Source organism: Piliocolobus tephrosceles, chromosome 11, assembly GCF_002776525.5.
Source record: "Piliocolobus tephrosceles isolate RC106 chromosome 11, ASM277652v3, whole genome shotgun sequence".
Taxonomy (NCBI): domain Eukaryota; kingdom Metazoa; phylum Chordata; class Mammalia; order Primates; family Cercopithecidae; genus Piliocolobus; species Piliocolobus tephrosceles.
In genome coordinates, this window is record NC_045444.1 from 3,484,329 (window position 1) to 3,499,358 (window position 15,030).

At 38.7% G+C, this 15,030-nt stretch overlaps 1 protein-coding gene across 6 annotated transcripts in view; it reads right to left on the bottom strand.

Moving 5' to 3' along the window:
* Positions 1–15,030, bottom strand: part of CLASP1 (cytoplasmic linker associated protein 1) — a 298,327-nt gene that overhangs the window by 60,363 nt on the left and 222,934 nt on the right. For 2 of the 6 annotated variants that reach the window (XM_023185195.2, XM_026456077.1), the window contains 6 exons: positions 12,463–12,566; positions 10,596–10,619; positions 9,035–9,279; positions 5,986–6,049; positions 5,386–5,388; positions 3,080–3,243 (listed from right to left, as the gene is read on the bottom strand). In XM_023185195.2, the coding sequence (XP_023040963.2) occupies positions 3,080–3,243; positions 5,386–5,388; positions 5,986–6,049; positions 9,035–9,279; positions 10,596–10,619; positions 12,463–12,566 (604 nt within the window). Of the gene's footprint in view, positions 1–3,079; positions 3,244–3,438; positions 3,442–4,153; positions 4,223–5,385; positions 5,389–5,985; positions 6,050–9,034; positions 9,280–10,595; positions 10,620–12,462; positions 12,567–15,030 lie in introns of all 6 variants that reach the window. The other 4 variants (XM_026456078.1, XM_023185197.2, XM_031936404.1 and 1 more) reach the window with 3 other exon arrangements.

Below are 15,030 nucleotides of genomic sequence, written 5' to 3' on the forward strand. Positions count from 1 at the left end.
CACATTTTTAACAGTGCTTTTCGTTTTATGTAAAGTAATACATGTTATACAGAAAATATGGAAAAAGGAAAATCTTTTGCAAGTCCCCAAACACAAACTGAACTTACTTTGAGTGGCTATTTAAAAAATTAAGACCAAGCAAAAAACTAAGGAAGAAATTTCTACTCGCCTTTTTAGGGAGTTGCTCATTTTCCCTCCAGCTACCTTTCTGGATATTTCTTAAACATAAAAATCACTTCTGATACCCAAATCTCATTTTTACATCCTGACTGGGCTGCTGACAGCTGACCCTGCTTAAACTAACCGTATCATCCTCTTTGGTCCTGGTCACTGCTTAGGGTCCCTGCACACCACAAAAGTGTGTCGCCTGTGAGACGGCGACAAAACATTTCCCATCCAGCCACAAATCACACACAGAAGCCTGGGGCTCCAGGAGCCCCTTCTCTTGCTCCACTCTTGCCTGTTGCTGATCTTATTTCTCGTGGTCAGCATGCACCTCTGATCCAATCAAGTAGCCCTCAGGCACTCTTGGCCAGAGAGTCCGTGCTCTTTCTGTTCAAATGCTGTAATTACTAGTATTAGTTAAAAATTGCACAATGGGGCCCATGTGGAAAATGGTGATGTAACGTCCTATTAACAGGAAAGATAAATGCAAGGCAAATATCTACACTGCTTTCTTTGGACCCTCTTAGAGATTTTTCCCAATCTACATAAATGTAGCAAAATAAAGAAGTAGGTTTGACTCTTTAAAATGAAGCAAATAGAATTGATTTGAAAAGTAAATAAAATCATACAACAAAAATAAAAAGCACATGGTATATATTAGGTACCAGTGTTATCCTACATATAATTACTAATAAAAAGTGAACTTGATCCAATAGTACCCTTTCCTCCCACCATCTAGTTGTACCCTGGAATCTTTGAAGATCCCTTCGGGAAGGAAAGTATACTTTAGTATACCTGATTTAAGTGACTATGTCAACAAACCACCCACAAAATGTCCCTCCCTTTTTCCGGCAGCATGGGGTGGATGGAGAATACATTTCAGTAATGGGTGTGTATAATCGGGAAATATGCCATTGTTAGGCACAGGCAAAGGAAAGGAAACCGAGGCAGATTAGCACTCAAGTCTATAAACTGAGAAGCAATTCTCAGCCATCACTAAAACCTCCTATTAATAGTCACTGACTATTCTAGATCAGCTTAAACAGCTGTGTATCTCAACTGCTGAGAAAAAGAAGGGAATATTAAAAATGCTTTAGGCACTCAGACCAAATCTACTGAGATGAGGACTCTTAAAGGGGCATCCAGGAAAACTAACGGGAGGTCACAATTGTATTCCTCAATCACCAAAGTTCAGGAATACAATCTTAATACTCCTACCATTCCTAAAAATATGAAATGGATCTGGTCAATGGTAAATTCACCTAAATTAAGTGACCTATGGGCCAAGTCTGGCTCACATGTGTTTTATTTGGCCTTCACAGTATCTTAAAAAAATTCTCAAATATGTTGCCCAAATCCACATTTCTGACATTTCTTGAAAAGTCTGGTACTACTGAGCCCATGTCCCAGTGTGGTCACAACTGGCGCCAGACTATCAAGAGCCCTCCTATCTACTCCACTCAATTATACCAGCTTATCAGCCTAGCCCCTCAGTCAATCTTGGCTAAACCTTTATAATTCATTGGTATAATGGTGTACTGTAATGCCCCCTAACTCCACTAAGTTTAGCCATGCAAAGGAATGACAGGGTTTGAAGGCTTTATTGCAAATGTAGTACGTTACTTTGATTCTTATTTATTTATTTTATTATTATTCTTTAAGGCCTCACCAACAGATACAAGTACATTATTTTGAGTTCATTAAAAACCAGAAGGGAAATCTCTCTGGATAATAGAATTCTATAGCAATGCAATTACACAGATTGACAGGGTCAAGGGCCAAAAGAAAACAGCTGGTATCATGGTAGAGAGGAACAGATGCATACTTTGAAGTCAGAGTCATGTAACAGCTGCACGCATAGGGAAGCTGGCAGGGCAGGATATGTTACTGTGCTAGTCAAGGGAGCCAGAGAGGGAAGAGAAGGCTCTAGTGCTATCCATACCACCCCCCTGCCCCGACAGGAGGTGAGGACACACACCCACAAGACAGCCTGCAACAATAAGAACAGACAGCAGAAATCCTGAATTTTTGTTCCCAAACAGCCACTAACACAAAGTCAAGGTAAAGTGTCTGTTTCTCACTGATAAAATGAACATCATCTTTAAGGTCCTTTCATCTTGAAATTCTGTGATAACTAGAATTATTCCAGGTTGTAGTAACTTACAAAAGTTATCGCCCTGATAATTTTCTGAGTCACTTGGAAGTTATTCCTTTGTTCTTTAAAAAAGTTCACCAATTTGACATTCCTCCCCAATCCATCTTCCACCAAATCACAACCAAGACATTACTGCAAAGTGTCTTCCGAGATCTTTTAATTCTCATACTTGCACACTGAGGACCCACAACTGCACAGACGATAAAGAAGCAGTTTCTGAGCAGCAGCACCACGTAGTCTTTTCTAACTTTTCTGGGTTTCAGCAGTTTTTCTTTTCTCGTAACAGCCAGAAGGGTCACAACTACTGCAAATGTGCTATTAATCTCTGAGCCAATGTACTGTCAATTTAGAGAATTTTCCTGGACCAATGGCAACTCTACATCATACACTGATAGAACAATTTCTAGTATGACTTGTAAGTTGAAGTAATAAAAACACTAAGGTCTTCAGAAAAATGTAAACAAATATTCTAAATCTTTTCTTTAATGTTTTTTAATGAGAAGAGAATCAATTTCCAAAGTTTTACATTTGTTTATTATGTATGTCTTAAATACTCACAAAAGTAGTATCAACACAAGGAAGACAGGCTATTTCATTTCATGGATTGGTGAGACATATCAACAAGTATGTCGACAACAGAAAGTGAGAACTGAGTAAAAGAGATATTCAAGTGGGTGACAAAGGCCATGGGTAACGAAAGAGAATGGCAAAAAGTCACCTACAAGTATCCTGTAACATCAAAACTCTTAAAACACTTACCTTGTGACATCTAGAGCCTTTTGAACTTTTGCTTGCACAGATCCAAGTAAATCTGCTCCCATTTTCTTAAGTAATTGTGTGAGAAGAACAAAAAGCCAGTCTTGTAAATCATCCTTATGAATTATTATAAAATCCACAAGAGTCTCCAAAAACATACTGAAAACCTAGACACAAATGAAAACCAAGTACTTCACATATTGAATTCACAATTTCCTCCAAAGTCTACAAAACATTAAAAATGCCCATACGTGCTTTGCCCAGACTCTTTTAACTTAGGTTAACACTGTTAACAACTGTTCCTAGTACAGAAGGAAAATGTAGTGCAGAAAACAGATAAAGGAAAAAGGAATGGAACTTACTCTCTGTTGTGAATTCCACCGCAAACGAGGCCATGCAACAAAACAAATTCCATGTTAGTTGGCAGTGAATTAATACCATTGTCATGCGTTTAAGAAAACCTGAAAAGGCTACAAACCAATGAAATAGTCTCTCCTCCCTCAATATACGTCTTTAAAAAGCAGTACAGAGAAATGAACTTTTCTGAGTTTAATCATGAAGGCTTTTCTTTCTTAAACAACAACAAATCCTCGTGTCCTAATTCTATAGTATTCTTATTCACTGTCTAGCAGTCAACACATACTATTATAAAATGAGCCAATAAAAACACCTACTCACTAGTGTGTAGCTATTGCTTTTCACGTCAGATATTTTGATGTACACCAATTTCAGATATCATAAAGTAATAGATGGTTACAGCTTAGAATAAAAGATATTGACATAATTCTCATGCTGTTGTGTCATGACTTTTGCTAAGGCGAAATAGAGTGCATAGTGGAATATCTGAACCAATTTCAGACAGAAAAGTAGTACTGAGTATCCCTACCTTGTTAACGAAACTTGTTCTACTTGGACAGCCCATGAACCCTATCCCGCCTCATTTCTAGTAGAGCAACTATTCACCACCAGGGGTCTCCTGTGAGACAGCTCAGGAAAAAGGTCATTTAGCTGTGGGATTCCTGGCTTAGCTTACAGGCAGCTAACAAACATTAACTAAACTGAGACCTCCAAACTCACTGTACAAGAGACTTCTGATGGAAACAAATTTCCTTCTTTATCCTCACATTCTGCTTCTGAATCAGCAATCTAGGGGTGACAGGTAACAGAAATTTATCAATGTTCTTAACCATCTAATAGTGCTGATGTTATAAATCTTAAGAATCTAATTATGCTTATGCGTTAAATCTTACTGCTTTTAACACTACCTTAGAGAAAAATCTTGATACATTTTATCTTTGGATACCTATGTGGCCTTTAAAGGCTTAAGCTCAGTCTTTCCTGAATTTTTATTGAGACAGAATCTCACTGTTGTTCAGGCTGGAGTGCAGTGGTGCGATCTCAGCTCACTGTAACCTCCGCCTCCCAGGTTCAAGTGATTGCCCCCCAAATAATTGGGATTACAGGCACACGCCACCATACCCAGCTAATTTTTATATTTTTAGTAGAGACAGGGTTTTGCCATGTTGGCCAGGCTGGTCTCGAACTCTTGACCTCAAGTGATCCACCCGCCTCGGCCTCCCAAAGTGCTGGGATTACAGGTGTAAGCCACTGTGCCCAGTGGATTTTTATTAATATTGTTAATGTTGACTTTGCTGTGAGGGTCATAGCAGAAAGTTTAAGACATGCTTCAAGAATGACACTGAGTGAGGAGAGCTGTTGTGGGGAGAGGGGAGGAGAACCCTTGCATTCACTCCCCTTTACGCTCATGAGCACCTCAAAAGGCTGGGGCCGTATCTTCTTTTCTATATCCCTGCCCCAGAGCAGTTACTCAGTAAATGTTAAATGACTGGGTGAATGAATGGGTGGATGGATGTTTGATATTTCAAGGACAATTCCTATGAGGAAGCAAGGATAGGAAAAGAAAGATGATGATGACTAACTGGCTGGGCTCTCTGGCTGTCACAGGTTTCTTTCTTCCAGGAAGACTTGGAGGAGGCCATCTTTACTGGGAAAACTAGTTGATCCTGCATGTCAGCATTAAAGATTTGCTTCTGCGCATTTAAGGTTCTATCCATTTCCACACCTTACTTTTGTCCTTTATCTACCCCTTTCCCTAAATCTTCATCCTGCCCTCTACTTTCTTCCTCTAAAAGCATTTAATAGTCTCTAAGGGCCTCCTCCTCAACAATGGTATTTAAAATCTAGACCCCAAGTACATTTCTGTAAAGAGTTCTTCTCTCACCCCTTTTCCACCACCCCTGGAAAGTGTTCTGTCCCACACTCATGGGCATCTCCCCCTCAGCTGGGACTCTCTCCTCAAAAAAAGCATCCCTCAGGCTTAGTGTTCCCTACGGCCCTCAGGAGGTGTGGGCACCAGCTAAGTGATCACCAATTCAGCAAGGTCTTGGGAACAGCAAAATCCTATTTTAAGAAATAACCTGGTTTTTCAATAAATCCATTAAATACTTTCATTTTTTCTATCTTGTCCTATACAGACATGTTCTACATGTGATACAAAAATAATTATATACTTATTTTCTTCACTCTATACTGTAACATTAAAAAATGCATGATACTATAATACGATCTTATACCCTAGCACCTACCTCACTGTTTGGCTAACAGGAGACATACAGAAATATTTGCTGAATGTAAGAAAGACCATCTGATTTTCTCCCTGATAACTCTTACTTGAAGCACACTTATTTAACTTGAAATTTTATGCACATTTAAGTTTTCAAGAATTCTGTTTTTAAAAGATGTAACATACACTAGTGCTGAAACTGGTGTTACTCTGTAAGGTCGGAACTGCACTATTGGGAATTCTCTCTCTTTCTTGGATAGTGTATCACACAGAGCACACAGACACGCAGGGGGAAAGATAGGGCAGGCATGACTTCCAGACCTACCTTGCTATGAGGGTCAGCAAACATCCGGGTGAAGATCTCACACAACCTTTTCAGTTCAACTCGACTAGAAGAAATAAAACAGAATTCAATGAATTTACTACTTTTACTATTTTTGAGACAGGGTCTCACTCTATCACCCAGGCTGGAGTGCAGTGGTGCGATCATAGCTCACTACAGCCTTGATCTCCCAAGCTCAAGCGATCCTCCCACCTCAGCCTCCCGAGTAGCTGGGAGGTGCACACTACCACACCTGGGTAATTTGTTTGATCAGTCAACTACATAAGCTTTACATAATTTATATCTACATAGCAAGGTTTTTTTCACAAACTCTTATTCAATTTATAGCTAAATCAAATAGGAATACAAAACCAGAGATCGGTTCTCATTTTAAGATGAGGAAACTAACACTGAGTGATTTACTCAAGGGGACACATCTGGAAGTGACAAAGCCATGCACCAAAATCTTTTTTACTTTATCCCAGCTGTGTCTTCCACATGCCACGATTGAAAAGCAATGGAATAAAGTTTAAAAAGCATGTCTATCCTGCATTGTAATGAGAGGTACAAAACAAAAAAGGCAAAAAACAAAACAGCATGTGTTTCAGGGTCAGACAGACCTGGATTTTAATCTCAGTTCTGCTGTAAATAAGGTACTCTGGGCCGGGCACAGTGGCTCACACCTGTAATCCCAGCACTTTGGGAGGCCAAGGCAGGTGGATCACCTTAGGTGGAATTCAAGACCAGCCTGGCCACCATGGTGAAACCCCGTCTCTACTAAAAATACAAAAATCAGTTGGGCATGTTGGCGAGTGCCTGTAATCCCAGCTACTCAGGAAGCTGAGGCAGGAGAATCACTTGAACCCAGGAGGCACAGGTTGCAGTGAGCCAAGATCACATCACTGCACTTCAGCCTGGGCAACAAGAGTGAAACTCAGTCTCAAAAATAAGTAAATAAAATAAATAAGTACTCTGCTATCTTTAAGCCTGGTTTTTCCTTATTGGTCAAACAGGATAACGACCATGTCACATGGCTGCTGAGAGGATGAAAAAAGATAACACATTGTAACTTCTACTGTACCTAGGACAAAGCAAACATTCATTTCACACTGGTGCCCTTTGTCTTTTCTGATCCTTGACAACCACCAAGTCCCATGGTTAAAGTTTGATAGAAGGGTCCTCTCTTCCACAAATCATCCCTGATTAATGCTCTCTTATGTGGATGAGACAGTTGGTTCAAGGACCCTTCAATATTGTTAATGATGTAACCTAGATTAGACCAACGCCAATCAACAGATGCCTAGAAATTATTCAATAGGTACTTGGTGAACACTAAGAACCTACAAAGTGGGACCACCAGGATTAAACAGATTCTTGAGGAACAATCGTGACAAATCATCTTCTGTTTCTGACAGGTAACCAGAGTGTCACAGGATGCCTGTGTTTCAGAGGGCACATGACAAAACTTCCTATATCGCCTTCAGGAACAAATGAATAATGGGGGGCAGGTATGAGTATAGGAGAGTGGAGGCAGACAGCCTGAAGAGCCACAGTGAGAGCTGGGCAACTTACCAGCCAGTGCTCACTTAGCATTACAGAACCCAAGAGGGATGCCCATCTATGACCATTAACTTATCTTACAAAAACTATCCAAAGGATAAAGTAGACTGCATTTCATGTATTCTAAGTTGCCCATTTCTTAGTTCCCATTCACATCTCCTTTCTCTAATTTTCACATCTCTGTTATTGAGTCACATCTTATAATCAATGACATTTTTGTGCTGTCACGGTTTAATACGCATGACATTTATTAAAGGGCTAAAAATAAGGGTGTGTGTACGGTGTCTTAGATTTGACAAAATATGGTGTAACCACATACTTTTTTGGTATGTATAATACATGCTTACTTTAGAAAATTTATAAAACAGAAACAAAGAAAAAAGTAAAAACAATCCGTTTAAAAGACAATGCTGTTACTAGAGTGCTCCATTTTGTTATCTCCTCACTATGTACATTTATAAGCTACACATATGCACATGCGCATCAAAATTTTCCAGACTAAGACTGATAACATCCCATCTAGGACCCTAAAGTATAATGAACCATACTAACCTGCAGAGTTGTTTTATTTATTTTAAACCTGAATTGCATACTATACACAGACATTTCTCAAATAACATCTACTGGACAAATATGAAACAGAAGGGAACCAAACAAGGGGTCTTTTTTTTTTTTTTTGAGACAGGGTTTTGCTCTGCCACCCAGGCTGGAGCGCACTGGTGTAATCATAATGCACTGCAATCTCCAACTCTGGGCTCATGTGATCTTCCTGCCTCAGCCTCCGAAGTATCTGGGATTACAGATGCATGTCACCACATCTGGCTAACGTTTTAACTTTTTTGTAGAGATGGGGTCTCCCTTTGTTGCCCAGGCTGGTCTCAAACTCCTGGACTCAAGTGCTCCTCCTGCCCTGGCCTCTCAAAGTGCTGGGATTACAGGTATGAGCCACTGTGTCCACCCTAAATCTTTTACCAGCCTAATAAGTTACAGAATATTTGCCAGATGGGCTGGGTGTGGTGGCTTACAGCAGTATTCCTAGTACGTCGGGAGGTAAAGGCAGGCAGATTACGAGGTCAGGAGTTCAAGACCAGCCTGGCCAATATGGTGAAACCCTGTCTCCACTAAAAATACAAAAATTAGCCAGGCGTGGTGGCACGGCTACTCAGGAGGCTGAGGGAGAAGAATCGCTTGAACCCGGGAGGCAGAGGTTGCAGTGAGCCAAGATCGTGCCACTGCACTCCAGTCTAGGCAACAGAGCGAGATTCCATCTCAAAAAAAAAAAAAAAAAAGTGAAAGAAAAAAAGGGTATTTGCCAGATATTTCAAAGCCTCTGGATGGCAGGGACTGTCTCTTAGTCATCTTGGTACCTGTAGTGCCTGTTCCTGCAAGCAGACCTCTTGAAGACTCCATTAATTATAGGAAAACCCTTTAAGCCCCTGAAGAGTCCAACAGGGGATTCAAACTTAGCTCATATTCTTGCTGTGGTCCTCACCTCAGTGTTCTTTGGCTCTTCAGTAAGTTCTGCAGGCCCAGAAGCCCTTCTTTCCTTTCTGACCAGTTTGAACTAGCACAGTGGTTGAGAACTTCTGCTACATCTTCAGTCTGCCGCAGATAATGGGGAATGCCACCATTCCTGGAGCCATATGAGCGCTCAGAGCAAACACTTGAGGCATCACTGTTGGCATCATCGTCAGAATACATCCCATACGGCTCATATCTCCTCCTCACAGGCTTCTTCTGAGAGGTCCAATGAGGGATGGGAGTGATTGAGAAAGAAATAGAAAGGTGAAATGACCGTGAGTCATACCAAACAAAATCTACAACAAAGAGTTAAGTGTAGAAAGACATATGCACACCTACACTTTTCCTGTGCTTATAGATGACGGAAATACAAACAGAAAAGCAGTTTTCCATTAGGTAAAATAAGTAATAAGCAAAGCACTCTGTAGTAGAGGGGAAAGAGCACGGCCTCTAGCACAGCGTGTGGACTTTACAGGAGGACAGACAGATCACAATCCTGGTGCCAACACGGACTGGGCTGCATGACTTCTGAAAGCCTCCTAGGCCTTTTGCTTCGGTTTCCCCGTCTTTAAGACAACAATAATTATACCTATCATACAGGCTTGTTGTGAGGATTAAATGAAATTATATGTTAAATATTTCAGCTGGGCACCTGGCACAGTGCAAATACGTGCAGCCAACAGCCCCTCCGCAGGCAAAAGCAATATATCTTGAGCACGGTCTACGGATAAACTTTTGTGAATATTTATGTTTCCTGAAAAAGTCAGAATTTGAAACGTCAGTGGCAGAAGTAGCCCACGTAAAAGGATTCCTAAGTCATCTCCCTCTGTTGCCCAGGCTGGTTTCTAACTCCTGGCCACTTTTATTAAAGACTTAGGGTTTTGAAACACCAACAGGCTTCTCTGAAAGTAGACCATAATACCCACTTTATTCATTTCTCTGACCCTGAATACAAAACTGCTATACCCATAAATATGATATAGCAGCAACTATATAAAATTGATAGAAGCAAAACAAATAGCTATTGGCTTAAACCATACAAATACACTTCTCTAATAATATGGCAAATTATTATTAATCCAACTTGCTCAGGACTGTTCTGCCTTAAGCCTACTGTCATAATTATGAATAGCATCTCCCTTTTAATCTCAAAAGCATTTTTGTTTGGATAATAAATTACATGGTCACACAAAAACCAGATTCCTAAAATAAGAAAAATGTTGATAAATCCATTCATGAAATCATGACGACGTAAGAATAGGCACAAATTGAGTTAATAAAATGAAACACTACTAGGCGAAGGAGCAGAGCTTGACATTCAAAATAAATACTAAAACAGATGTACATGAAAGGTGACTGACTCCACCATGAATAAAGACAACAATGATGGTGAATCACTGTTATGATTCAACAAAATCATTTTTCAGATCAGAATTTCTATACTATATTTTTTGGTTTTCACTAGCTTCTGAAAGAAATATACTTGCAACAGAAGAAATAAAGTGGTAAAACAAAAGTTAAAGCACTGGTACCTTGCTCCTGGAGTCTCCTAACAGCTGTAGGCGGGAAAATATTGAAGGATGGGGAAAAAGCATAGAGAATTATGTCAGAAGCATATGTAGGGACTGTTCTTGCAACAAAAGTGTACAGCAAAACATATCTTAGCAAACCAAAAGTACAGGTTAGCAAGCGTTTCATATCAAGCGAATAATAATAAAGAATGCTTTCAAAATGGCATTTCCTAACCCTCCTCCACGTCTCAGAAGACCTTCCGGTAACTTGCTGTAATTCTTTGCTAAAACTTTCCCCATACCAGTGAGGCAAATCTCTAAGGTCACCATTAATTCTATCTATTCCTCTGAGACATTCTGTCTGGCACCATGGTGTCTATTCAGTGAGGCAAATATTCTGTACCATTTCTGTGTTTTCTCTTCAGAAGCAGGTCACTTGGAGAGACTAAGCAGTTTGGACAAAAAGTAACAAGGGCAGTATGAATCTAATGGGAGCTAGAGCTCAGAGAAAAGCTCAAGTCAAGTTAAGCCAAAGCTCAAACTCTCAAGTCCTATTCCGCCTCCTAGAACTTTGCACACAGTCCCTTATGCAGTTCTTTAAAGAACTAAGAAATTCCCCTGACTTAAGTGGAAGTCTCAAATAAGGGCTTCACATCCATCATTTCCCACCCCTTTGACCTCCACTTCCCAGGGTCTCTGAATGAATAAGATACAGATTCTAAATGCTGCAACTTGGAAGGACAAACAGTTTCAGAGAATTCTGTTCCAGCTCTTGACTCTTAAAGCCATAGTTAGGGCAGTTACCCTGAACTCTAGCACCTGCCAGAAAAAAGTCTTTCTATACATAAGGTTGAGGAATACACATGGCCAGGCAGCTTGCCTACAGGAAAAGCATGATGAGAGCAGCAAACTGCTTGCTCACAGATACTTGTCAAAGAACCTGACTGAGCAGGAATAAATGAGGGCAAGACAAGAAGGAATGAAAACTGGAATCACCATAGCCATAAACTGTAAAATGTTGATCTGACAAAACATGGCTGGATTAAAAACTTAAGAATCTGAAAGCAGGCTATTACATACTTTTTTCCTTTACAAGAGAATAAATCTTAAAACAGCAAGAGCAAGGCCAGTGATCAGACAGTTCTAAAGAACATCCATTTCAAATGCTGAGCACATAAACCGGAATATGCAAGAGACTAGACTGTGTGACTAGCTGAAACCCGTCTTTAAAAAGCAATTGGACCACAAGCTGATTCTACCAAGGAACTTTTTGGTATAACCAAAAAAATTAAAGGATCCATGATCATTTATGGTTTTCAGATATTACACTATAATGATGCAAAAACATACTCCACCATTGCTTCACATCCTCAAAGATTTAGGAAAAACAACATAAAATCAAATGGACAAGATAATAGAATAAATGCAAGATTTTCAAACCTCAAACTCTATTACCTATTATTATAATAAAATGTCTAGGTTATGCCATCAAAGTCTGTAAAGCAATAGAAGCAACAGAATGGAAAAAAGGAAGTGCCAGTGGAAAAAAAAAAAAAAAAAAAAAACATGGTTAAAAAAGAAAAAAAGAAGCCCAGTGACATCTGAGAAGTCCAGTGTCATCAAAAGCTCCTTGATACTGAAGAGCACCAATAAGAAATACTTGACGCTAATATTTTCTGTAAAGTCCGTTTTCACTTATATGTGTGCAGAGATAAAAGTTTAAGAAGCAAACAATAACATTATAAATTTACCCAACAGTTACACAATTTTAAAGAGTGTCAAAGATGATTTAATAACCTGATTTGGGGGCAATTTCCTGTTAAGACAGAGAGAAATGCAGATGAGTATTTCAAAGAGACTCTGTTTACATATATACTGTGCCTCTTACCAAAGCATCGGCAACAGCAGCTTCAAGATCTGTACTTGTGCTCAGAACTCTCATGGCATTCACAGAACCAGGTATTCTTCCTGGCTGGCCAAGCCCAAATCGATCTATTTAAAAAACAAAAGCAAAAGATAATTGAAATTATCTCAATTCCTTGCAAGGACTACTGCCTTTTCCCACCAAGTAGACAGAAGCACTGAAAAATCTCTAGCCAATTTTAACTACACTTGACTTTACCAGTGGTAGAGGTTAAGCTGTTCACATTTAATGCTATTGTGCCACAAAGCACTGTCACTCGAAATTGTTCAAACATAGTATTTTATCATTGAAAAGTTTCTGAGATATGAGAGGGAAGGGGGAATTTATGGGGGTTGGGCTATGAATTGAGTCTTTTAATCTATTTAGCTTTCCCTGTAGAGGCAAGTGGCCATGATGTTTGGTCAAACTAATTAGGAAGCTTCATGGTTTCATAAGAGTTCTAATGCAATGTGTGGTAAAAAATTAAAATTTGAAACAAATTGATTTCTGTGCAAAGTTTTATTAGTGTCACTACTGTTTATTGCTAAGCTCATTTTAGATATTTGTTCGTCATGATGCCTGTGTCAACAAAAATTACTTAAAAATCAATTTATTAAAATTAATAATCACCAAAAATCTTGCACTTTCACTGATGAACATTAAAAATTTAGATAATATAAGTTTTACTTGGGTTCCTCAAATAATTTAGAATGGTAATCTTTATACAGATAAACAAAATAACAGAAAGAATCCAAAGAATTTAAAACAAATTTAGTAGTTCAAACAACGATTTTAAGTTTATTTGTGATCATGGAAATGAAAACTCACTTTTTAAAGTCCCATTAAATCAGCTGACCAACCTGCCTTAGGAAGTGCTGGAGATTAAAACTATACTAGGAGAAAGGCAGTGTAAGTCGTATCTTCATTAAGTGTGTTATACATTATCTAGCAGTAAAAAATTTCTTATTTAAAAGTCTAACATATAAAAACCTTTGGAAGAAAAATGTTAAGATAAAATATTTTCTCTGTGTTAACAAATAAGACATTGTTTGGACAAGGAAAATCTCTATGTTAGCCACATTCTAGAAGCATCTAGAATAAAAGGGAAGCTAATTTTACATGAATTGATCTTTCCTATAAAACAATGTATTTAAAATTTTATATATGTAACAAGACAGTGCCTACAAAACTGGTGAACTTAAAAAGTGAATTGTTATTTAGCTTTTTAAAAATGTCAATTTCAAAACATTATACCTTCCACCACCATAGAAAGGGAGAAAAATTTAAACACTGCTAATCAATAGTTATACAGTCATGAATTTTTTAAAAGAAACAAAAACTGTATGTTATACTACCCCCTTTTTTAATGCATTTGCTGGTCATTCCAACTGTCATCTTAGCCATTATGTTTAAAAGGTAATGTGCCATATAAACTAAAAAAGGCCATTAAAAGTTACATTTATCTATATTTATCAGTTGAAATATGAAACAAGTGTAAATGTGAGATTTACTGTGCACATATAGTTTTATAGACGATCCTTGTTCAAGTTTTTTTCATTAAAAAAGGGTAGATAGTAGATTTATGAGTAACAGAATGAAAGTAATTCAATTATAAGCCATTAAAAAATTACCCAGCATAAACTTAAATAAAACGAAGTCTAACAAAATTAAAAAAAAAAAAAAAATCTCATGCCAGCAATTCTTGCTCCAGGGAGAATACAGATTTTTTCAGACACAAAATTAAAACTATAAGAACAATGCAATTATTCTGTGCTTCCAAGATGCATCCAGCTTTGCCATACACAGTGACTATAGATCATTTGATATATATCATAGACAATTGGAATTTCAAATCTTAAGGGGAAATGTTTATCCAGATGTAAGCAAAACTATAAGCTTTGTGTTTTCACCAGAGCAAAATCTGTTTCATATTCTCAAGGCTCTGATACTATTAAAAGTTCTATTTTTCCAAGAGATGAACACATATGGCTGTGCTCTCAGTCTGGCCCCTAACCTTCAGGGAAATGTACATAATCAGAATATACAGAAGGCAGGGCATGGTGGCTTTGCCTGTTAATCCCAGCACTTTGGGAGGCCAAGGTGGGTAAATCGCTTGAGCCCAGGAGTTTTTTAGACCAGCCTGGGCAACACGGTGAAATCCTGTCTCTACAAAAACAACAGAAACTAGCTGGGTGTGGTGGCACGCACCTGTAGTCCCAGCTACTTGGGGAGTGAGGTGGGAGGACCACTTGGGCCCAGGTAGCAGAGGTTGCAGTGACCCGAGATCATGCTACTACACTCCAAGCCTGGGCAACAAGTGAGACCCTGTTTCAAAACCCAAAAACCAAAAACCAAAAACCAACAAAGTATAGGGGGCTTCATTTAGAGGAAAAAAAGAGAAAATACCAGACTCAGTGAATTGGTAACAATTGTCACCATCAATGGTCTGCAAATTCATAGATTCTACCTTACTCAATTGAGAAAACTGTAGTCATTAGGGACTGTTAGCATGAAATCTAACAAACTGATATATTACTGTATGCTTACTTTTTG